We start from the raw sequence: 23,143 nt of genomic DNA on the forward strand, positions 1-23,143 counted from the left end.
ATAGGTATGACTAACTTCATTTTATAGAGAAGGAAACAACAGTATAGTGCAGCTAAATAACTTTCTCAAGGTCATATAAGGGATTCTAATTCCCATTTAATTCCCATCCCCTCTAACTCCAAAACCCATACTCTTTTCAGTAAGCATTTCAATTATTTTTGAGAAAATTTTAGACAAGTAAAGGTTTTTTGCTATCATGAAATTCTAGAAACAGATAAAAATATGAGATCTAGAAAAGAACTTTCCATATCAACTGGTCCAACTCCTTTCAGATAAGACTAAAGCCCAGCTACGGTGTGTGACTTACTTGAGGTCACACAAGTTTCAGTGGCAAAGCTAACACTAAAACACGTCCATTATACTCATAAATTGGCCAAATACAGAGCAGTGTTTTATATTACAGTGAAAAGGTGTAAGTTTTGAAGTCATATAGACCAAGAATCTTTCCTCTGCCTCTTACTAGCCTCAGTTTTTTCAGCTGTATAATGTATAAGATTAAATGAGACAATAAATACATAGAAGATGCCTAACATAAAGCAGATGTTTAACAAAATGGCAAATATTGTTATAAAATCTGAAACAAGATGCATCTAGTTAAAAGAATCTTCAAGTTGGAAATAGATTGAAGAAGTATCTCATCTAACTTCATTCCTCCTTGATATATGAAATGAATATTTCTTGGTGCCTTTATATCTTAATTACTCTATATTTTTGTTCTTAGTTCTCAGAGAATCAATAACTAACAGTTAAGGGCAATCCAGATTTCATTTGAGAAAAGAGTTGCAACCTCTCCCCTCCCCAACAAAGTAGCAACAAACTTGCCTGAGTGACTCTGTACCCACAGAAGTGCTAAGAAGAGGCAAAAATAATCTATAGTGAGGGGACAAACAAAGACAAAAGAAGGGTAGATACAAACTGCACCATCTCCTTCCAGACATAAATATTTGGTGGCAATTACAAAACATATTTCAATAGTAAGAAGGAAGGGCAGAGCAATTATGTGTTCTCAATTTAAATCAGATTCATTGTATAATAGTAAAGTTAAAAAATTAAATAGTGTCAATACATGGGTATAAAATTTAGTGTGTTAGTCATTGTTCACATTTTATACTCAGGAATTTCTCTTAAAACTGTCCTTATAAAGACCATACACTGTCCTTATATGATGCTAATCCAACAGACTCCATGGAGCTCATCAGTGAAGACTAAGGAGTGAAAGCAAATGACATTCAGACAAATTTCATGAAAATGATGAGTTTTTGGACTGTATATAAGCTTTATACTGAGTTTAAATACTCTTGGAGTATGAGCTAATCAGTACATCTGAAAGTGAATTGAATGCACCCGTGGGGATCTACAAAAGCCCTCTGCACTAGACAAATCAGGAGCAGAGAAGTAGCATTCATAACAGTCAACAATTTATCATGCTTTCACTTGCATGCTTGTGTGCATGAGAGCAACAGGAGCTGGAGCTACACTGTGAGCCAGGAACCATGGGAAGTCACTCGGGGACAGCCGACATTTGGGTACCTTCGTAATCAGCCACACACTGGCTGCAGGCGACAGGATGGAAGGCACTGTCTGACCTCCCTGGCTTGCTTCCCTAGACGAGGAGCTCCGCCTTCTGATGGAAACAGTGGCATGAAGGACAATATTGGGATCCACCTACACCATGAGAAGAAATACGCACTTTTTAAACTTACAGTCAGAAAGTCCACCCTCTTCAACACACTTACCCCAAACAGGTTATCTTAGAACATTATATTTCTGATTGAGAAGGTCTCTTTTGAACCAGTAGTGCCCAATCCCATGTAATTCAATTCAATTTGTTGAGTGTCAGCTCTGACATGCAAGGCCCTATACTGTGTGGTATGGGATATTAGAAAATATTTTTCCTGACCTAGAGAAACTTGCAACAGAAGAGTCAATAACACACACACACACACACACACACACACACACACACGGGCAGACATTGGATTATAGAATAGGGACATCAAAGGAGAGCAGTTAAGAGTCCCCACAATCTCCTAAGAATAAAGGGATGGAAGTTGAGAATTTTGTTATACTTATGGGAATGGACAGGAGGGGGCTAACTAGTAAGAACAGCATCCATGCCTCCTCTATTTATTATCGGACTACATACGTCAAAAATATTGTACACCTTCTAGCATTTCCCACTTAGACATGATTGTAAAATTAATTCACAACACCTGTAGAAATTCTACTTCATATTTATCTCTTAAAAGATTTTATCTATTTGAGAGAGCGAGTGAGTGCACACACATGAGCACCAGTGAGGAGAGAGGCAGAGGGAGAGGGAGAAGCAGACTCCCTGCTGAGGAGGGAGCCTAATGCAGGGCTCCATTCCAGGACCCTGGGATCATGACCTGAGCTACCTGGGTACCACTCTACTTTACATTTAATAAACTTTTCCACTGACTTATATGATCATTTTTTCTTAGCAATTATACTAAATTTTTAAGTATCACTATTTATTTGTATAGGATTATGGGAACCCATTAGTTTATACTTTAAACCTAATAAATGGCATTGCTTCAATAACAATTTACATTATTTTCTAATACTAAAAAGTGTATTCTAAATCTGTGCTAATACTAGATATTTGCTGAGTAGCAACTGATTCTTAAAAATACAAAAATCAAATAACAATTTAAAAGGTAATATTCACAAATGTGATCAGGCAATAACAAAAGGGTATAACTAATAAACTTGGTAATTATTCTACAATGGAAGATAGTCACTCCTCAAGAGAAGAAAATGTCTTAGGACTCCTATATGTGAAAATAAAATTTTAAAAATATAGCAACCCTACAACATAAACAGATTTGACTTACAGCTCTTTGATTGTGTATTCCCCAGTTAGCTAGTAGTGGCTGGATTCTGGAGGGAAATCCCCCATAGTTTCTGAACAATGATAAACTATATTCTACTAATCCACCCACCACAGGACTCAGCATTTAAAGTGGCACTCTTACTCAACCTCCTAACTCCAAGTTGCCATCACACTCTAAACTCTCCTCTGCAACAGGGAGGAAGATTGTTTTGACTGGAATTAGTCAGAAGATCCGTACTGCCAACTGCTTCTTTGTACAGCACCTGCTGCCAGCGCCTAAATTCTTGTTATCTCCACAACATGGTTTAATCTTTTAACAGTTGGCTTATTGGTAAGAGCGAAGGGGTCCTTTGTGTCTGTCTTGGGTTGGCACCCAGTATCAACACCATGCTGTTCTTCGGGAGATATTTTGCTGGACAGTTCCCAAGTGATTCTACATAGACCAGACACAGCCAGGGCCACTAACTCAGCTTCATTGCCTGTTATTAAAAGAAAAAAATCTTGCCAAGTCTGGGGTTCTGATACACTTATAATTGACAATGGCCATTAAATTTCAATTCATGACTTTACCTTCTTTTCTCTTGTTAGTTTAATCAGATAGTTTACCTTTAGACCAAACATTTATGAAAGTGGGGGAAAAATAAAAACTGTGGAAATTTCAATTGATAAAAGAAAGGTGTTCTGACAACCTGCAATATGGTATGCTGTGTATGCATGTGTGCACACACACATATGTGTATGACAGTATTTATGTTGAGACTGTTCTCTAAAAATGTATCACATACATATATGTGTATACACACACATATATATATATATACACACAGGATATATATATATATATATATATATATATATATATATATATATATATGATGCATGCATATTCTGGGCCTTTTAAAACTTCTTATTTAATTTTATTTTCCCAGATTACTAATGAAAGTGGAGCAGCCTTTGATATTCCTATGCAAGTTCAAATAACAAGAGAACCACTTATGGTCTTTACTTACAGATCTGAGGAATAAAACACAGGACAGTGAAATTTTTCTTGAAAGGAGTAGCTCACAGATCACACCCTTTATTGTAACCAAATTGTTTACTACATGGAAATTTTATAAGGTTTTTCACTCTTGAGAGTGAATTTAGGCCCAAGTTAAAAAAAATTGACATACAGATTAAAATCACAACTATAAGAAATGTTATAAAATCTCTTTCCTGTGTCCCTAATGTTCATTCTCTTGTTTTCATTCCCTAAATCTATAGCTGATCAATACATCCACCTCAAAGGCCAAGAACTGGAAAAGTCTAAAGGCAGAAAAACACCAGTGAGTACGTAATTATGCTACCAAACAAGGCAAAATACCTAAGATATCAATATTCAGTCCTCATTAGCTTCCAACTATTGGTCTAAAAATAAGGAAGGGACTTGGGATTTTATTTAAAGTTCTGTGTCCTATGCTAAGGACAATCAGTTCAAAATTAAAATTAAAATTTTGTGTTTTCCCCCAGCATAAATTATTTGTAGAAAGTATTATTTTTCAATGACTTGCTCTCCAAAGAAATAGGAGAGTAAAAAATTGTTCATTTTTGTCCTGGCCTCCTTTGTGACATATAATTTATTCTGCTAGCATCCATGACTACTTCCAAGTTATAAGTCTATAACTCATAACAAGTATGCCATAATTTTTAAATCATTATTTGGTACTGTCCTCACCATTTTCATACCAGAGGTTGTCACTAATGTCCTGCTAAAGTTTGATTATACCAAAAGGCTAGTATCAAAATATGTTTTCTTTCCATTTTGGTAGAATGCATTACCCGCTAAACACTGAGTCCATTTTTCTGCTATTTTCCCCCATAACCAGGCATTACTCAAACTATTCTTCTCATGAAATGTTTTTTCTTTCATCTTAACTACCATGAAGTTTAAATCTCTTCCAGTACATAGAAATATTTCATTGCCCTTAAACTGAAGCAATCTAAAAATGTAACAATAGAGAACTATTGCAAGATGTATTTGCCAAATTGTCAATTTGTAGTAGATTCCAAATCTTTTTTTGAAATGGATAAAAGAGCAACAGGTTGTAATTGTTGGGGTTATATCTAGCTCCCACATTACTAATAGGGATTATATGTTCCAAATTTTTCTCTGTAGGAAAGGTTTTACTTGTCAATAAGAGATTTAAAAGAACAGTCAGGGGTTGGGCACTGATATCTCTATCTCAAGCCAATTTTAAAACGTATGCATCAAGAATATCGGCTTTTGCCTCCTCTTTCTACCCCTGTTGTAATCCTCTTAGTGTCTTCTTTACCACAATGAGCATCAAGATTCTACAATAAAAGGCCTTATAGATATCTATCACCTCTGCTAGAATCTTTCTTTAAAAGTGCTCCATTTCAGGTTATTAAATTACTATTTCCAATGCACTGATCACCTCTCTGTACATAATTGGAGACGCTTTTCTGAAAGGATTGTAAAGGTTTCATAGCTTTAGGGGAGGGCCACTTTTCTTTGAAAGCTTCTCTTTACTAGCCAGCTTATCAAATCATTGCTTTCTTATACTACTATTTTGGTTGGACTGAAATTTTATTCAAAACCAATTTCTTCTTCTAAAAATATAATAGTGTACATACTTTTATTTAAGATGAGAGGTTTCTCATTTTCACTGAATCATTAAAACCAGTTAATAATGGTGAAATAACTGGATTGTTATTCTCTAATGTTTCAACATTAGAAAATAATAGTTTTAAAGTCCTACATTGGCATAGAATCAAAAAAAGAAGCCTCCTTTGAGTTCTTTTTCTCTGATAACTCTTTAATATCCTTTTTTTTTCCAGGTTTGAGATGATTTCTGTTGAATGAGTTAATTAGCTAGTGAATTCAATTTCATCTAGCTAACTCTGAACTTCTAGATATTGCAGCAAGGACAAGGAAGATTGGAATGCCCTTTGGCCTTGAGAAATGTCTAATCCAGCAGGGAGGATATAAAAAGGACTCTTGAGTTATCTTTCTAACACAAACATCAAATCAGATCCTGCCTCTGCTTGAATATTTCCAATGGCTCCTTGTTTTTTTACAGAACAACATCCAGAATCTCTAATATTGAATTAAGACCTTTTATGATCTGATCTCAATATTCTCAGTATAACCTACCACTCTCTCTCTTTTCCTCCCCAGTGTGACCTGAAATGTGTTTGCTTGGAGCACTGGCTGACCTTGATTCTTGTAAAAAATGTTCAACAGAAACAGCATCAAGCTCAATGTCATAAGTGGTATAGCATGAATGCAACGAGGATATGAGTCCAGAAACATATCTAGTTTGGGGATGAAGGTTGGTAAAGAAAGATTTCATGAAACAGGTACAAATCAGATTAAGGCTAGAATGACAGAATTTCAGCAAGCATTTAATGAATGTCTGCTGTATGTCAGATACTGTGTTAGAATACAGTAGAAGGGTGACAAAGAAAGCTAGTGGGTGGTGACAAAGAAAGAGAAGTTGAATTCCAAGTAAAGGGATCCATATGGGCATAATAACAAAAATTATGAAGTACTATCAGAAAGCAACAAGTGAACAAACAGGCTTGGCTAACATATGAGGAACATATTAGGGAATATTGAGCCTTGAAAGATAGGTTGTGGCAAATTTTTTTAAAAAATCATTCATCAAAAATGTATTTGTGTACCTGCCCTACATTCAAGATCTGTGCTAGAATTCAAAAATATAAAGATGACTAAGACTTAATGTCTGTGTCCAATGAATTATCAATTTAGGGGGAGAGAAAGACACAAAAACAAATGACCATTCCAAAACACAAACTCTAAGAACATTCTCAAAGATGAAAAGGAGGCTCAATAATACAAGGTTCATTCTTCCTGGAGAATCTGGGAAGGCTCCATAGAAGAAGTTGAATAACATTCAACTGAATGTTGAATAGAATAAGTTGAATAGAAGAAGTTGAATAACATTCAACATTCAATGTTGGGGGTATATCTTAGACCAAGAACAACATACATCAAGAGTACCAAAGTGAAAAACATGTTATGGCGCACAATTTATTAGCTCTAACTCTAGTGTAGTATACAAAGAAGATCAAGAAGAGAATATTGGACAGGTAAGTTGAGAGTAGGGGTAGATTAGAGGAGAATCACGGAAATCAATGAATGCCTGATGAGGATTTGGAATTTCAGTAGGTAACAGCCAGGGATACAAGTTTTTTTTTAACAAGAAACAATGTCACAGCAAAAACCTAAAAGGAATGCCAACAGGATCAGAACTACGGTAAATAAATCTTAATGTGAGATGTATATAAAATATAAATATAGACATTAATTCTTAGTGTACTATTCAACTTGCATTTATTTATTTTCTAAATTTGCTCCAAATCTGACAGGATTAGAGATACAGTTGACCCTGGAATAACAGGTTTGAACTGCACAAGTCCACTTACATATGGATTTTCTTTGATACAGTGCAATGCTATAACTGTATTTTCTCTTCCTTGTGACTTTCTTAATAACATTCTCTTTCTTCTAGCTTACTTTATTGCAACAATATAGTACATAATACATACAATATAGAAATTATGTGTTAATTGACTATTTATGTTACTGGTGAGGTTTCTGGTTAACAGTAGTCTATCAACAGTTAAATTTCAGGGCAGTGAAAAGTTATACGTGGAAAAAAATTATACATGGATTTCCAACCGTGAGGGGTCAGTACCCCTAACTCCATTGTTCAGGGGCCAAAATAATTATTTCTTTTATTCTACTTTTATAATCATACAATTTATATTCACATGTGTTTTGAAACAACTAATATTTTCAGTATATGTTTTGACATAATAAACTGAACAGACATGGAGAAATTAAAACAGAGCAGGTTGGGACAACATGTCTTTTGTATTGTCTCTTGGAAATAAAGGGCCCAGATCATTTAACAGGAAGTCCAACTTTTGGGGGGCATCTCTATCTCTGTGGGTGCCTTTTGGTTTTCATTTCATGAGTTTAAAAACTAAAGCTTATGCAGCTGAAGTGGACAACAACCCGGCCACTAAGGAAAAATAAAATAATTATTCCTTCTTTGGAGATTTATTTATTTATTTATTTATTTATTGAGACATATTTAAAATACCTTTCCCAGCTCAGTTGGAGAAGAAAATTCTTTACTGGCATGATAAATTTCTACATGTAAATTAATAAACAGAACTTCTGGATTGGGTTGTCATGAGTTGGGTTTTCTGAAGAATTCCTATTCCTTAAATACATTGACCCATAGAGCAAATAGATCAGATACTTGTTTAACAGCCATCTTAGAGACTTTTTAAAACAACTCCAACTTTTTAATACAGATATAAAGAAAATATACCAAGCAATAGTAGTTAAGTGACATAATTCAGGTAAAAATTTTTCTTGTAGGAATACCATATATCCCTTCAGTTTTAAAGTGTTTAATTAACAGGAAGTAAAGAGTAACTTGCCCCAATATTCGTAAAATAATTTATTTTTCAAAAACTTCCAAAAAATCCACTCAGTCACCATGTATTGAATGACTGTCCGATACTTAAACTACCCATATTAAATACAAGAAATAATTCCAACCTTGTTCTGTAGGAAATGGTTCTCCAAATCCACCTTTTCAAATTGATCAGGTATCGGTTGATTGGCACCATTGGAATTAATTGGAAATCCTTCACAAACTTCCCAACTAAGAAAAGTAAAATATTTAATTATTTGTGTTAAAATAAAATGCAGTTAATTATAACTCTCTTTAATCTACTAGTATAATAATTTATGTATTGTATACTCTACTAGGGAGAGAAAAACAAATGTATAGTCCATAATCTTTTTAAACAGAAATTGTAAAGCACTTTGTTTTCTATTACTGGGAAAGGAAGACTTTAAATTTGTATTTTGCAATTACTTATAATACTGGGAGATTCAATGCCTAATTATTAATAATACAGGGAAACAAAAAATGATTTTTAATCTTACAGAATCACGTATAGTGGAGACCATCTTCACTGTTAACTTTTATTCTAAGTACAATGGACTATAAATAAAGGATATTTTTTATACTTAAAATGGTTGTTTTAATCACATTATTTTCACAATTTTTAGACAGTCTTATAGAGCAGTACTGTCTAGTGGGCACAAGGACAAACCACAAACTGGGGGTAGGGGGTTCATCTTAGTTCACCCAAATCACTTATTTTAAAAGTGAACCAATCTTTACCCTAAAAAAAGATTATCTGGCTCAACACTGATAAGTTAAGACATATCATATGGCATGTTATTCAAGAGAAACCAGTTCTGGGACTCGTAATAGTATTTTTTTTCAAAACCCTGAGAAATATAAATTAGAGTATGATTATTAAGATTTCAAATGATGCACATTATAGAGTATAGAAAGAAATTTCAAGCGGAATCCAAAAATTATGAAAATTATCTTCAAATAAGTTTGAGTAAGGATAGCTTCAAATTGTTATGCTTAGTGACCTAAATCTAACTTAAAACTGCTCAATAAAACAGTCCTTATTGCACCCAGGGAAGGGAAATTAAGAAGGAATACATGAACTAAAAATTAAACTCCTAGCTAAAACTTGAAGGGAAAGGGTCTGGGGAAATTTAGTAGCTTACGGAAAGATTGTGGCGCATGAAATGAATCTTCTTGTAAGTGGAAATGCTTATAAAAAAGAAAGTGCTGAGGGGGGCCTGGGTGGCACAGCCAGTTAAGCATCTGCCTTCAGTTCAGGTCATGATCTCAAGTCCTGAGATCGAGCCCTGTGTTGGACTCTCTGCTCAGTGGAGATCTGCTTCTCCCTCTCCCTTTGCCCCTCCTCCCTCCTCACCTGCGAGCTCTCTCTCAAATAAATAAAATCTTAAAAAAAAAAAAAAAAAAAAAGGAAAGCAGATAAATTATTTTGTATCTTTAAAGAAAAAGAACAAGACAAAACATTCAAATCTTGCCTGGATAATACTAACAGTCATTGAGGGCTAGAGTTGTTTAAACAATCAAGGAAGACCAAAGAATTCATCTTTGTAGATATGTTGAGCAATGTCTAGCTACACTGAGTGACCTCATCAGACAGACCACTTCTGGTTCTCTGGATTTTCCCTGTACATACAGCCTTTTCTCCTGAATACTGAGGAAAGCTGTAATTTGTTAAATTACAAAATATTAAAGATAGATCACCTAATCCAATATACTTTCAGAACTATGCTGAATGTCCAATAATAGCCATTAGCTACATATACCTATTTGAATTAAAATTGGTATAATTTAAACACAATTAAAAATTCAGTTCCTCAGTCACATTAGTCATATTTTAAATTCTCAATAGTCACAATATATGCATCCATCATCCCAGAAAGTTCTATGAGAGAGTGCTAGATAGTGGTTAAGCCCTCAGTTCTTAAGAAAGACTGGGTTAGAATCCTGGCTCTGTCATGTACTAGTTGTGTGCCTGGGCAAATTACTCTGCCCCCCTGTGCCTCGGTTCTGTGCCTATAAAATGGAGTAATAATAAGATAATGTAATAATGGGATTAAGATAATTGTTTTGAGGATTAAACAAATCCTTACCCGATTTATTTAGAACTATGTGGTCAACACTTAGTAAATACTGGGTATTTTTATTTACAGATAAGAAGCTGACACCCATCTGGTCATGGACAATCATGAGCAGAGATGAAGCTAGATGCTCAAATCCTCTCCTGTTCTTCCCACCATTCCACCAATTCTCTAGCATATTGCTTTTATTTTCAATCTGTCATCATCAAATGAGATGCTTAAATACGAGCACTCATACAAGAAAACATTACTTAATATTTTAATAATCCCACTCAAAACTCTTAATTTAGAAACATCCACTAAAAACAGTTTTTACATTTCAAATATAATTGTTATCTCTGCAAAGCAGAAACTATAGTCCACTCATCGCTTCATATAGTTGTTTTTAAAACTCAAGAAAAGTTAAGTCTTTTAGACATTAGCTATTTCATTATATTATGAAATAATTCAATAACATAAATAATTGCTTTTTAAGACAATTCAAATAACATCTTTTAGTTTTGAAATATAAATTAGGTAATTCAAGTTACCTAAGAAAAGTTAAGTCTTTTAGACATTAGCTATTTCATTATATTATGAAATAATTCAATAACATAAATAATTGCTTTTTAAGACAATTCAAATAACATCTTTTAGTTTTGAAATATAAATTAGGTAATTCAAGTTACTTTAACCAAGAACATGTTAATTTACTTGTCACATCCAGGTAGCAGAACAGCATTAGGATCCAAGGAGGTTTTATATGCAACTGTAATGCCATCTCTGTCGAATGTAGTCACCTGGTCAAAGGTGAGACTCAAAACAGGGTTAAGTGGAGATCTGGAAAATGGAAAAAACATCAAAGCTATATGTAAAATTATACAAACACTGAAATTTGAGTACAAATAAACAATAAAAGCTACAATATCAGTGGGTAACAAAATCCAGAAATAAGTGAATTTCGTATTATATAGCACTCTTGTTGATACCTTATGCTGACACCTGAGATGCACATTTTAGTTTATTTGGCTGATTTATAATATGTCAAGGATAGTGGTAACACATGTAATTTTTTAAAATAATTTCAATAATAAAAGGATTTAGTTGAGAAAAACATCTAATTATCATTCATGCAATTTTCATTTTTTATGTATAACCACAATGCAATACACCATTAATATTCTCCGGAGCTGATAATTAAATGAATTCTTAATATTTAGCTATAAATTACTATTTTTGTGAGCTCACTAAATGTTATGCTGATCTGATTTTTCATATTAAATTCTGTTAGCTACTTTGTTTTATATTAATTATTTGAGATTAAAATCAAATAGGAAACAGATCTTAAAACAATGGCAACCAGCATTATATCAACTATGAGCCATTTTTTTCCTAAAGTGGTGACAAAGCCTTACTATTTAACTTCATAATTATAGGACTCCACCTCATCACCCATGTAGGGCTGTCAAAAATTTTTAAACTGAATCTAATCATGAGAAAACATTCAGACAAATCCAGAATATGGGACATTCTACAAGAAAAGTACCTGGTCTCTTAAAAAAAAATTCAATGTCATGAAAAACAAAATAAAAGGTGAGAGACCATTATAGATTAAAGAGACTAAAGGAAATAACTAAATATAATACATGAATCTTATTTGGATTCTGGACTACAAAAAAAAAACTCAAAACTACATTTTGGATAGTTTAAACATAGATTGTATATTAGATGATGCTACATTATTCTTGACTGCTCTAGATATTACAATGTGGTGACACAGGAGAACATTCTATTCTTCAGATACATATCTGAAGCATTTATGAGTGAAACGTTAATGATGGCCTGGAAATAATCCCAAACCTCTCAAAAGAGAAAAGGGGGATATAAAAGGTAAATCTAATGTGGCACACTCTAAACTGGTGAATCTAGGTGAAGGGCACTTAAGGGTTCGTTGTACTATTCTCTCAAGTTTTCTGTAGATTGGATATTTTCCAAAATGAAAACTGGGAGAAAAATAATTACAGGACTCAAAATAAAAGCAGATGTTGGCAAAATCATCTTTCATAAATGAGTAAGCTAACTCCCTGTGTCAACACATTAGAATTGCTGTCTAAAAATGAGTATCATTTACTTAGTACATACTGCACATTCTCTCAATATGTTTTAAACTAGATCTAGGAAATGACTTTTAGACATAAATTTCAGAAATTCCAATTGCAAAAAAAATGCTATAATGGTCTCCTAGTACTTTATATTGGATTCAAAACCAGAAAAAAAAATGATCCTATTAAAATAACAATGGTATATAAATATATATACTTATGAATTCTTGCACCTACAATCTTCAGTTGATTTTAGGCTATTCCAGATACTTAGCATTTACTTATTCCACAAATATGATTCAATAAACCAAGAACAAGTGTTTCATCTTATTAAAATACTGTATTATAGCACACATCTTTAAAACATTAAGATTAGTCATTGCTTTCACTTTAATAATGATATTTAAGAAGAAATTATTACACATATTTTATTAAAGCCTTTCCTTATAATTGGAAGAGCTTGCTAAATTATTCAAGATTTCTTGCCACTGTAAAATTCATCATTGTTTTACCATTATAAAAACAACTCTCGCAATGTAATTAAATAATATTTTTAAATATGTCTATGGAAGAAAACATCATTCCTTACATATATTTTTAATTCTATAAATTACACAGCATAAGAAATTACTAAGCACTTTAATTTTACTCTACTAGGAGAGAAGAAATAGAATCTTATAATATACTACCCACAACTAATCCTACCAACTTCTTCCAAAACCTGCATGAATTTCTGGGTAGATTTATTTCAGTATTTGAAATTTTGACTCTTAGAATACATAGCAAATCCAATCGCCTCCTAGTCTGTCTACGCGATTTTCATTATAATTCATATACAATCAATTATACTAGACAAGCAAAGTTATTTTCCTCTATTTCCCTTATTCAGATAAATAAAGGCTTAAAAAATTTTAAAGTAGGCAGAAAAGTGTGTTTAAGTTTCCTGACAAGCAGTTTCAGAGTTCATCTGGATGTGTCCTGTCAAAATATGCATAAATTTCTAAGATATTCCACACAACAGCCCAGCTCATCAGTGCCTGTAGACTGCAGCCTTTTTCTCTTCCCAGAAACACAGATAATTTTATGCAGGAATTTACCAATCTACAAAAATTTACACAATGCTCAGCAATAACCAGTAATTATTGTGGGATAATGTAAGCCGCTTTTGAGGAATATAACTTTGATGGGATGGGGCTTACAAGCTTTACCAATTTATCTTTAGCTGTCCTGTCATTGGTGCTTAAAAGGTTAAGACTTTATTTGTGAAAACATAGAGAGATAGTGGGGAATCATGTTGTCTACAGCTTCATAAATCTTGCTTAAGATCCTTTTCAATTACCATCCATTTCTCCTTTAAAAAGGGACAAAAAAATAGAGGAGTGGAAGCAGGTCAGGGCAGTGTGCGACAATGACAGTGTGATGGGCTTGGGCCCCCCGTGGCGTTTCCATCTGCTATCATTAAGGTGACTACTCAGACATGAACAAATCCCACTTGCTGTGCTGACAGGCAGACTTCAAGAACTATGACAAGGCATTAAGACAGAAAGTCAGAGAGAGAGAAAGAGAGAGATGTCATATCTCACAAACAATACGCCTCACAAAAAAAACGCCCCTGAAATTTTATTGGAATTCAAAATTTAAAAAAACAATTCATAAAAGGTGGTACTTGGCTTCTCAACTCTCCTTTTAAATTAGCTTGCCCCTGGAAAGATTGAAGACAGACAGAGAATAAACACCTTGCTCCTACCTGTACGCTTTACCATAAGACACCCAAATTTTTTGCCCATTCTTCAGCAAAAGTGGATTCTTAATTTCTTGACCATGCTCATCAAAAAGCCGGATTGAAGAAAAATTGAGGCCTGATGGGTTGATGGGAGAGCCTTGAAACCTTTGATGAATCTTGAGAAGTAACTGGTGGTGGGGGAAAATAATGAAGAAGAAGAAATAATGTAAAACGCGAACCTCTATAATAAACTGTCTCTACTCGGTAACAAATGAATCCAAACAAATGATAATTAAATTCATATAGAATGTTAAAAGAAGTGTGAAATGACGGCAATGTTTAGCTCAGTGTAAAGTAACAAAATGAGCATGGGCTTTTAACCAGCAGGGGGTGCCACAGGCTTGTGATTGAGCTCTGACCCTTTGGCACGGGGACTGAAAGCAGATGTGACAGTCTTACAGAAAGAGCATTTAGCTTCTACACACGGTAACAGTCCTCTTTGATAAGGGTTATGCTTTTCTTGTCTGAGCCACACATTTTGTTAGGACCCTTCTAGAGCACGTTCAAGTTTTACAAGCAGCAACGTCCCCATCCCCAACTAACCTCAGAGAACCAATGGTAGGACAATTCACCACTTATAGGATTGCAAAAATAAATATGATTTGCAGCCTATGTGGGTTCACTTAGAACTCTTTCTGAAGGTGGTTTAATTTAATTAAGAGCCTTGCAAATGCTTGTGAGCTGCTTCAATAATGTTTTCAAGCTATGAGTAACCCATAGTTGAAATGTGAAGTCTGAAATGCCGTCTTCTAATATTTTAAATAATAGCATTGTGAGTGTTCGCTTCTATTTTACATTTAAGGGTTGTTAAGTCATCATGATATTCCTAATTTAAAGCACATTTTAAGTGAAAGTAAATCCAACTGAAATGTGTTGCATATGGAATTTTAAAGGACATTTTTCCTTATCCATCAACTTTGTATGAATGTTTAGGCCTCTGCTCTTTCCTGCTCTGCACCCCACATTATCCATCACTCCGTTCCCCTATCCCTACCCCACCCCCAGCCTTCTGTCACAGGCTTCCTTTTCTTCTCTCCCTTGTCAGGTCTTGTGTCTCTCAATTTCTTGCTACTCTGTAATCTCCGCAGGGATGCGGATACATTTGTGGCCTTTTCTTGCCTGGCTGCTGTACAGGATGCTTTTTTTGCTCCTTCTATTAATTCCCATTGAAGGTATATTGAGTAGCTAAATGAAGAAGCTCAGAGGAAAACAAAGTTGCAATCTTGCCATGTATCTCAGTTTCTTCACTATTGGCTATAAACTCCTGTCCAGGCAAGATGTTTTCTTTGACCAGCAACTATGTTTACAGAACAGCTAAGATTTAGGTTTTGTTGAAATAAGAGATAAATACCCATATCTCTAACTTCATCAGCTCTACATTGTTTTCATCACCTCTGCATTGACTGGATTTTTACCCTTACACATAAGAAAGGCTGAAAACAATGACACATTTTTCACTTCATTAAAGTTAATACTTCTCATCCAGCCTAACTAAATCCTTTGAATTAAAAATAATGATTACTATTCTCTTTGCGAGTATAATAGACAGGATGCTAGAACAGTATAAATCTGCATTGGTTTTGGTTTTGTTCCTTGGAACCACAAATGTAGTTTGAATTCTATAGATTGTTTTTATAAAGCCCCAACACTTCTGTGTGATCTAAGCCCTTGAGCTTATTTTTTGTTGCTTTGCTATTATTTCAGAAAATGCGTAATGTTGATAATCTTTTAAATCACAGTGATTTTGCTTTACAGGCATCATCTTTTTCATAAAGGGGAAAGATATAAAAGATTTAAGGCCTGATCCAAAAAATAAATGCATACACAAAGAATAGGAGTATTTGGCAGAAGGATATGAACACCTGACAACTTAACCAAATTCATTTTCACAGGAGTAGCATTGCAATCTGTCTTTTTTCAACTTGGTGACAGACTGCATTTTAGGTGTTCAAAGATGAGCATTCAACAGCCTACAGGAGGTAAGGGCTTCAGTGCCTTTCATCTCTAGGTCATTGGTTAGGGTTAGGCTATTGCAACCAAAAGTTGTGATAATCTTCACCCATTTATCTGTAAAGCTATCATCGCCAGGCCTTTATAGGACACAAATTTGTTCATAGACCTGAGAAGAGTGTGAAACATCTTAGGCTAATGATAGAGAAAAGTGTGCACCAAGGGAATAGTCATCCTTGGGTATCACAAGGGAATCCCCATAACAAAGAACTTGACAGTGCCCCTAATTCAAGTTTTTCCTCCAGATTTACTTGCACATAAAAGCAAGCATAGATCAATTTCAGTGTGCTATCAGGCAGCACAAAAACTCTACAAAATAATATCTTCCTGTATAAGATAAAATAAATGCTGTCTTCAATCTTAACGTAAACCAAAAAGTAAAATATTCTAAGGTGAATAAGAAGGGAAACACGTAGAGAATTCTAGGAAGGTTTTTCTACCATGGTGATTCATATAGTCAGGGATGTGATAGCAAAAAGAAACCAACCAAGGCTTTTGAGCCTTCTCTCTCTAATCAATCAACGTAGCATTTCCCATCTCTCCTGAGCCCAGTCAATGATCAGATCAGATGAAAACCTCCTAATTCTATTCAACTCTTGTGTTGTATACTCTCCTAACTCTATACAACTGTGAAGGCCAGGTAATGGATATTAGTAGGGAGAGGTAAGTCTGAGGGTGCTAAACTGGAGAAAAAAAAGGAGCAAGTCTCTGAACAGAGGCCAAGGAGCAGAGCCCAAAACACTGGTGTGCACTCGGGCGCATAACCCCAATTTGTAAACAACAGGGTATTCATTGTCCTTTTATGCAAGACAAAGACTCAAAATAAAGACCCTGAACATGTTGGTTCTGCCTGAGAAACATCCCAATTGTCTGGAAAATAAGTAAAGGTAAGAGTGCCTAAGATAAACCATCTGGATGTGCTTGCAATGAGCACTGGAGAAGACTAAGGCTATATGTTAGTTGCTCAGGGTCTGGGGCTTAGAAATACCCCCAGCCCAGAACATACTCTCCACTTAATATCATGTCACTTCTTTACAAAGTGTAAACAATAGGGCAATCCCAGAGTCCACTGTAGACAGATTTCCAAATACAGGTGTAATGAAGGCTAAGACACCGTTAAGTATGAGGCCAAGAGTTAATACTCTTCTAAAGCTGAGAGCCTAAGAAATTCAAAAGTCAAGCTTCAGACTATTGATCTTTACAGAGCAGCAAATTATTAATCTTCTTAAAACAACTTTAAAGATGTAATTATCTAAATTAGCAAGTAACTTGAGAGACATTATAGCCATAAATAGTTGGTAAACTCACATTTTCCATCATATCGCCAGTTTGAACTGGGCTATTAGACTCCAGGTCTTTTTTGCTGATGCAGACAGAGACCTCTCCAGTGTCTTTACCATTTTCAAATATCTGAAAAATAATCACATTCAAAATTATATATGTATGTGTGAACATATGTAAAATGTGTATGTGCGTGTCAACTGAAAGTCATGCATATGGGAACTATCCAAAGTAAGGCCTGACTCTATGAACATGTGCAAGTAATTGGCAGTGAAAATCAGCAGGACTAGAATCATATAAGAAAGTCTCTGGTTTCTCCCTTCAGTTTCACTGCCTTTAACCTGACTGGCATTCCCCTACAGTTTTAAAATAGAAGGAAAAGTGGACATTAAAGGAAAAAATCACTGACTGCAATGGATGCTTAAATGGAACAAACATCAAAGAAAGGTCAGTTAGTGACCAATTAACTAGTTTATTTCATTCTTCTTGAGGAACATAAAGCCATGAATTACATGAGCAATCTTTGATTTATATCTAAAATATATCAGTGTTCATGGAGCACCTGGCTGGCTCAGTTTGTAGAACAACTCATGATCTCAGGGTTGTGAGTTCAAGCCCCACACTGGGTGTAGAGACTACTTTAAAAAAAAAAAAAAAAGAAACTTAAAAAAATAAAAATAATAAAATATATCAGTGTTCTAGCCAAACTGTGGAAGGAGCCTTGGTGTCCATCGAAAGATGAATGGATAAAGAAGATGTGGTCTATGTATACAATGGAATATTCCTCAGCTATTAGAAATGACAAATACCTACCATTTGCTTCTATGTGGATGGAACTGGAGGGTATTATGCTGAGTGAAATAAGTCAATCGGAGAAGGACAAACATTATATGGTCTCATTCATTTGGGGAATATAAAAAATAGTGAAAGGGAATAAAGGGGAAAGGAGAAAAAATGAGTGGGAAATATCAGAAAGGGAGACAGAACATGAGAGACTCCTAACTCTTGGAAACGAACTAGGGGTGGTGGAAGGGGAGGTGGGTGAGGGGTGGGGGTGACTGGGTGACGGGCACCGAGGGGGGCACTTGATGGGATGAGCACTGGGTGTTATTCTATATGTTGGCAAATTGAACACCAATAAAAAAATAAATTTATTTTAAAAAATTAAAAAATATATATATCAGTGTTCAGCTCATCTTCTGACTCACTAAAAGGAAATTCAACCTGACATATTTATTGCATAACAGTATGATGAAGCCATCCATTTTAGGTGCACATATGCAACAAGTTGTTGAGAACAGAAAGAAAATTCTTAAGTTGCATTATGCAACACTTGCCGGGAAAGAAGTGCTAGCAAGCGTTCTGGTCCAGAGTATCCAAACAAACCAGTCCAGCAGGAAGGATCCACTAGAGTGAACACCATCCCCTAACCATGTTGAGGACCCACGTGGTGTGTGCCAATCCATTCACCAGGCTCTTAAGAATAGAAGCAGGCCAAGAGAGACCTGATGAATAATTTAAGTCCTTATTTATTTTAATTTTTTCCAAAAGTACTTTTCTTCCCTTTCTGATACACATATCACATCAAGTAGTCATTGTATTTATCTCTCGTGCTATTTCCAGAGAAGATGATTCAGGAAAATACCTTATTTGTAAGGAAAGAAAACCATCTGTTTTACTTTTAAGACAGTTTTGAGAGTTATTTAATTAGTCCTAACCTCATTTGGGAAATAATGTGCTTCAATAGTACTTCCTTAGGCTTTAGCAAAAAAAAGAAAGAGAGAGAGAGAGAGAGATTTAAAAAAAAAAGTAATAATGTTCAAAAATTGTAGGTTTTTTTCCACTCAGCACTTTTCATCATGCTGATAGTCCATGGAAATAGCACGAGCTATCAGCCTTGTCTACACCCTATAGCATCTTTTGCTAACCAGGATTTTTAAAAAATTCTTTTCTGAGTACATATATAATTCTGAGCAAAAAAAAATCTCTCTACTTTTATAAGGAACTTTGTAAACCCAACTGTTGCCTGCAAACCCATGGGAAATAATGTGGATGGAGAATCTTACTCTCCCAACAATCTCTTCAGAGCCCTAACCTGGAACAGAGCTGTTAAACAATGGTGACATTTGGCAAGGACAGTCACAATTCTGGATGTCAAGCATATTGCAAGGTAAGCATTGACAAAAGCTCAGTTTGGGGAACTTATTGATGTTCCTTGCTTTGTTAAGACTTGCTAGATGTGGAATCAGAGTGCAGAAAATTATGTTCTAGAAAATAGCAGTGTGGGTGCTAACTGCCAAACTGAGAGAGCAAAGAGGAGTTGGCCAACATCTAAGACCTTCATTAGTTCACTGCTTCTTTCACTACCAGTAAGAAGTCTGCCCTTCTATGTCCAAAATTGTTCTCAAAAACAAACAAACAAGGCTCTGGTTTCCAAAATCTCTATAAGGGCATTTAAATAGATATAAATGTTTTAGGGTTTAAGTACAAGTTTAGGTGTTTCAGTGAAAGAAGGCTGCCCTCCATTAGGTATAATGTATTGTTCTCTGTATTTTTACAAAAATAAAAATTTCCCAAGCTGAAATACTATGAGACTCTGCTTTTCTTAAGGCCTACCTCTCATTCTTTATACTATGCTCATTTTTATAAAATCCAAGTATTATATTTATTTTTTTTCTTCCTTTGCATGGGAAGCACTTTTTTTTTTTTTACTTCTACTGTCCAATGTCTAACCAAAGATCACTCTCTAAACAAAAGTTCTGTGATTGACTAGATATAGATAAATTAAAGAATAGTTGACTTTTATTTTCCTTCTGCCTGGTCCTTGGCTTACAAAAAAACCAACTGCTGTATTGGCTCCTCAGTGGCTCTCTGCATGGCCTCACCTCCCTATAGCTCTAAAATTAAATTCTTACCCTTGGAGTGGGATGATGGAAAAAGCTAGCTGAGGCTAGTCTTGGGTCCCAAGGAGTAAGGTAATAGAACTTAAAAAAAAAAAAAAAGTGATCCAGATCCTCTTGAAAAACACTGTAGCTAATGACTAGTGAAGAAAATATCTATAAATAAGATTTTACTTCTATGATTAGTTATAACAATCAAAAAATTTTAAGGAGTGTTTTCCATGAATTACTCTCCTTCATGTCAATATTGACTTTTCTTAAACAGGATTAAATTAGATTAACACTATGTTTTATTGTAATGTTGTAATAGATTCATTCACTCAACAAATATTTACTGAGTGCCTACCATGTGCCAAGCACTGCTCAGGTGCTTAAGAAATATCAAGGAGCTAAGATTCCTGCTTTTAAGGAATAGAACAAGTAAGTAAATCATATAGCATAGTCAGGATACATCCAGGTCTTGTAAATGCTAATTGTTCATTCTTTTTGTTAAAGAAGGCCCACCAAATTAAATGAACTTTGTGGACCTTTAATACAATTTGGTGGGCCTTCTTTAACAAAAGGAATACAAAATTACACATGTAAAACTAGATACAAAATATTCATTTAAAATGAGAAAGGAGGGACGCCTGGGTGGCTCAGTGGTTAAGCATCAGCCTTTGGCTCAGGGTGTGATCCTGAAGTCCCGGGATAGAGTCCCACATGGAGCTCCCTGCATGGAGCCTGCTTCTCCCTCTGCCTGTGTCTCTGTCTCTCTCTCTCTCTCTCTCTCTCTCTCTCTCTCTGTGTATCTCCCATGAATAAGTAAGTAAAGATCTTTAAAAAATAAAATAAAATATAATGAGAAAAGACAGGCAGCCCAGGTGGTTCAGCGGTTTAGCACCGCCTTCAGCCCAGAGCCTGATCCTGGAGATTCAGGATCGAGTCCCACGTCAGGCTCCGTGCATGGAGCCTGCTTCTCCTTCTGCCTGTGTCTCTGCCTCTCTCTGTGTGCGTCTCTCATGAGTAAATAAACAAAATCTTTAAAAAATAAACAAATAAGTAAATAAATAAAATGAGAAAAGAAATCACAATTTACACACATTTAAAAAGCTCACCCATAGCAAAAAATTATAAAATATTATCATTAACTATCTAAACACACATATTTTGGCTGAATTGTCTTTGATCACCTTTTCTTGTGGTATTTGGTAACATTTTTCTATACGGAGAATGGAAAGATAATTCTTCCCTCTAGCATGGTTAATGAAAAAATTTTTGACTACTAATTAGAAAAATCTCTCTCCATTGAGCTCTACACTCAATACAGAGTCTACTTTGGATTTTCCTTTCTTCTCCCTCCCATCCCCTTTCTCTCTCAAATAAATAAATCAAATCTAAAAAAAAATTGTTTAAAAAAAAAAGAGGGTGCCTAGGTGGCTCAATCGGTTAAGCACCTAACTTTTGGTTTTGGCTCAAGTTGTGATCTCACAGTCATGGAATTAAACTACAATAAATAAATAAAATCTAAAAAAAAATTTTTAAAAGAAAAATCTCTCTCAGTTTCACAACTTTGTTGGTCATTTCATAAAACTATTTAGGATTGATGTCAAATTTGGGGAAATCTTGATCAGGTTTCTTTAAAATATTTGTAGGAAGAATTTCCTACAAATAGTTGGCTTTATTATTTTCACAACTTTTTTTCCTCCACCACCCATATACTTTTGATGCCAAGCACTCTAATCCATAGTCAGAAAGCAATATGCTCTATGGCTAGCGGGCAGTAGCCACCTTCCTGGAAGCTCTTTCCACATCAGAACAGTTAGCGCTAACTGAACTATACAGGGAAGTGACTGCAAAACACTAATTACATTCCACTATACCTAAACTAAATGTATCCCAAATTCAATTTCCCCCCACCAGACCTCAAAAACACGGCCACTTCAACACCACTTGGTACAAGGGCAAACTTGACAGAGAAGAAATTGGAGTAGAAACAGACAGTGGTCTCAACCAATTACAGTTCAGATATAGTTGCAAATTTTATAGCAACACATGACCATGTGCACCCATTTCTAGTGTTTCTCCCAGAGTTTTGGAAGAGACCTCTGCAGGGAAGGGACCCTGAAGCTTCAGTTTCATTAGCTCCACAGTAAATGTACCTCTGAGATTGTTAGAAGGTGGTATTATCTAAAAAAGGGCAGAGGATATAGGGTCTGGGATCAGGGAGTGTGATGGGCATGTTAAACACCATATGAAGCAGGTGACCAGAACAGGCCTTCAAAAGACAAAAGACTTGAGTAAGGAGTTGACAGGGAGAGTTAACCAAGCAAATAGGCTGGAGAAGAACAGTGCAGGCAGAGGGAGCTGCTTGAGCAAAGAAACTAAGGCAAGGATGTGCCCAGTACATTCTAAGAACTGCAAGAAGACTAGTGTCATTAGAGCAAAGTGATAGAGAAATGGAGACTCTTTGGAAGGTTTGCAACAGAGCAAAAACAGGATCTAACTTAAAAGCATTATTGTGGCTGCTGGGCAGAGGTAGATTGTAGGGACCAACAGCAATCTAAAAAATGGATGATGGTGGCTCAAACCAGAGTAGTAACAATAGTCATGGTGAGAAATGGTCCATTTCTACTGTTCATTCCTGAAGTAATTTTACTTACTTATTTGTGTATAAACAGG

At 35.1% G+C, this 23,143-nt stretch overlaps 1 protein-coding gene across 5 annotated transcripts in view; it reads right to left on the minus strand.

The window, feature by feature from the left end:
* Positions 1-23,143, minus strand: part of DCDC1 (doublecortin domain containing 1) — a 455,963-nt gene that overhangs the window by 206,135 nt on the left and 226,685 nt on the right. For all 5 annotated transcript variants that reach the window (XM_072759029.1, XM_072759033.1, XM_072759030.1 and 2 more), the window contains 5 exons: positions 17,610-17,711; positions 14,256-14,419; positions 11,121-11,246; positions 8,457-8,562; positions 1,531-1,665 (listed from right to left, as the gene is read on the minus strand). In XM_072759029.1, coding sequence (XP_072615130.1) covers positions 1,531-1,665; positions 8,457-8,562; positions 11,121-11,246; positions 14,256-14,419; positions 17,610-17,711 — 633 coding nt within the window. The remainder of the gene's footprint in view (positions 1-1,530; positions 1,666-8,456; positions 8,563-11,120; positions 11,247-14,255; positions 14,420-17,609; positions 17,712-23,143) is intronic.

The sequence above is a fragment of the Vulpes vulpes genome, chromosome 5 (genome assembly GCF_048418805.1).
Source record: "Vulpes vulpes isolate BD-2025 chromosome 5, VulVul3, whole genome shotgun sequence".
NCBI classification, from domain to species: Eukaryota; Metazoa; Chordata; class Mammalia; order Carnivora; family Canidae; genus Vulpes; species Vulpes vulpes.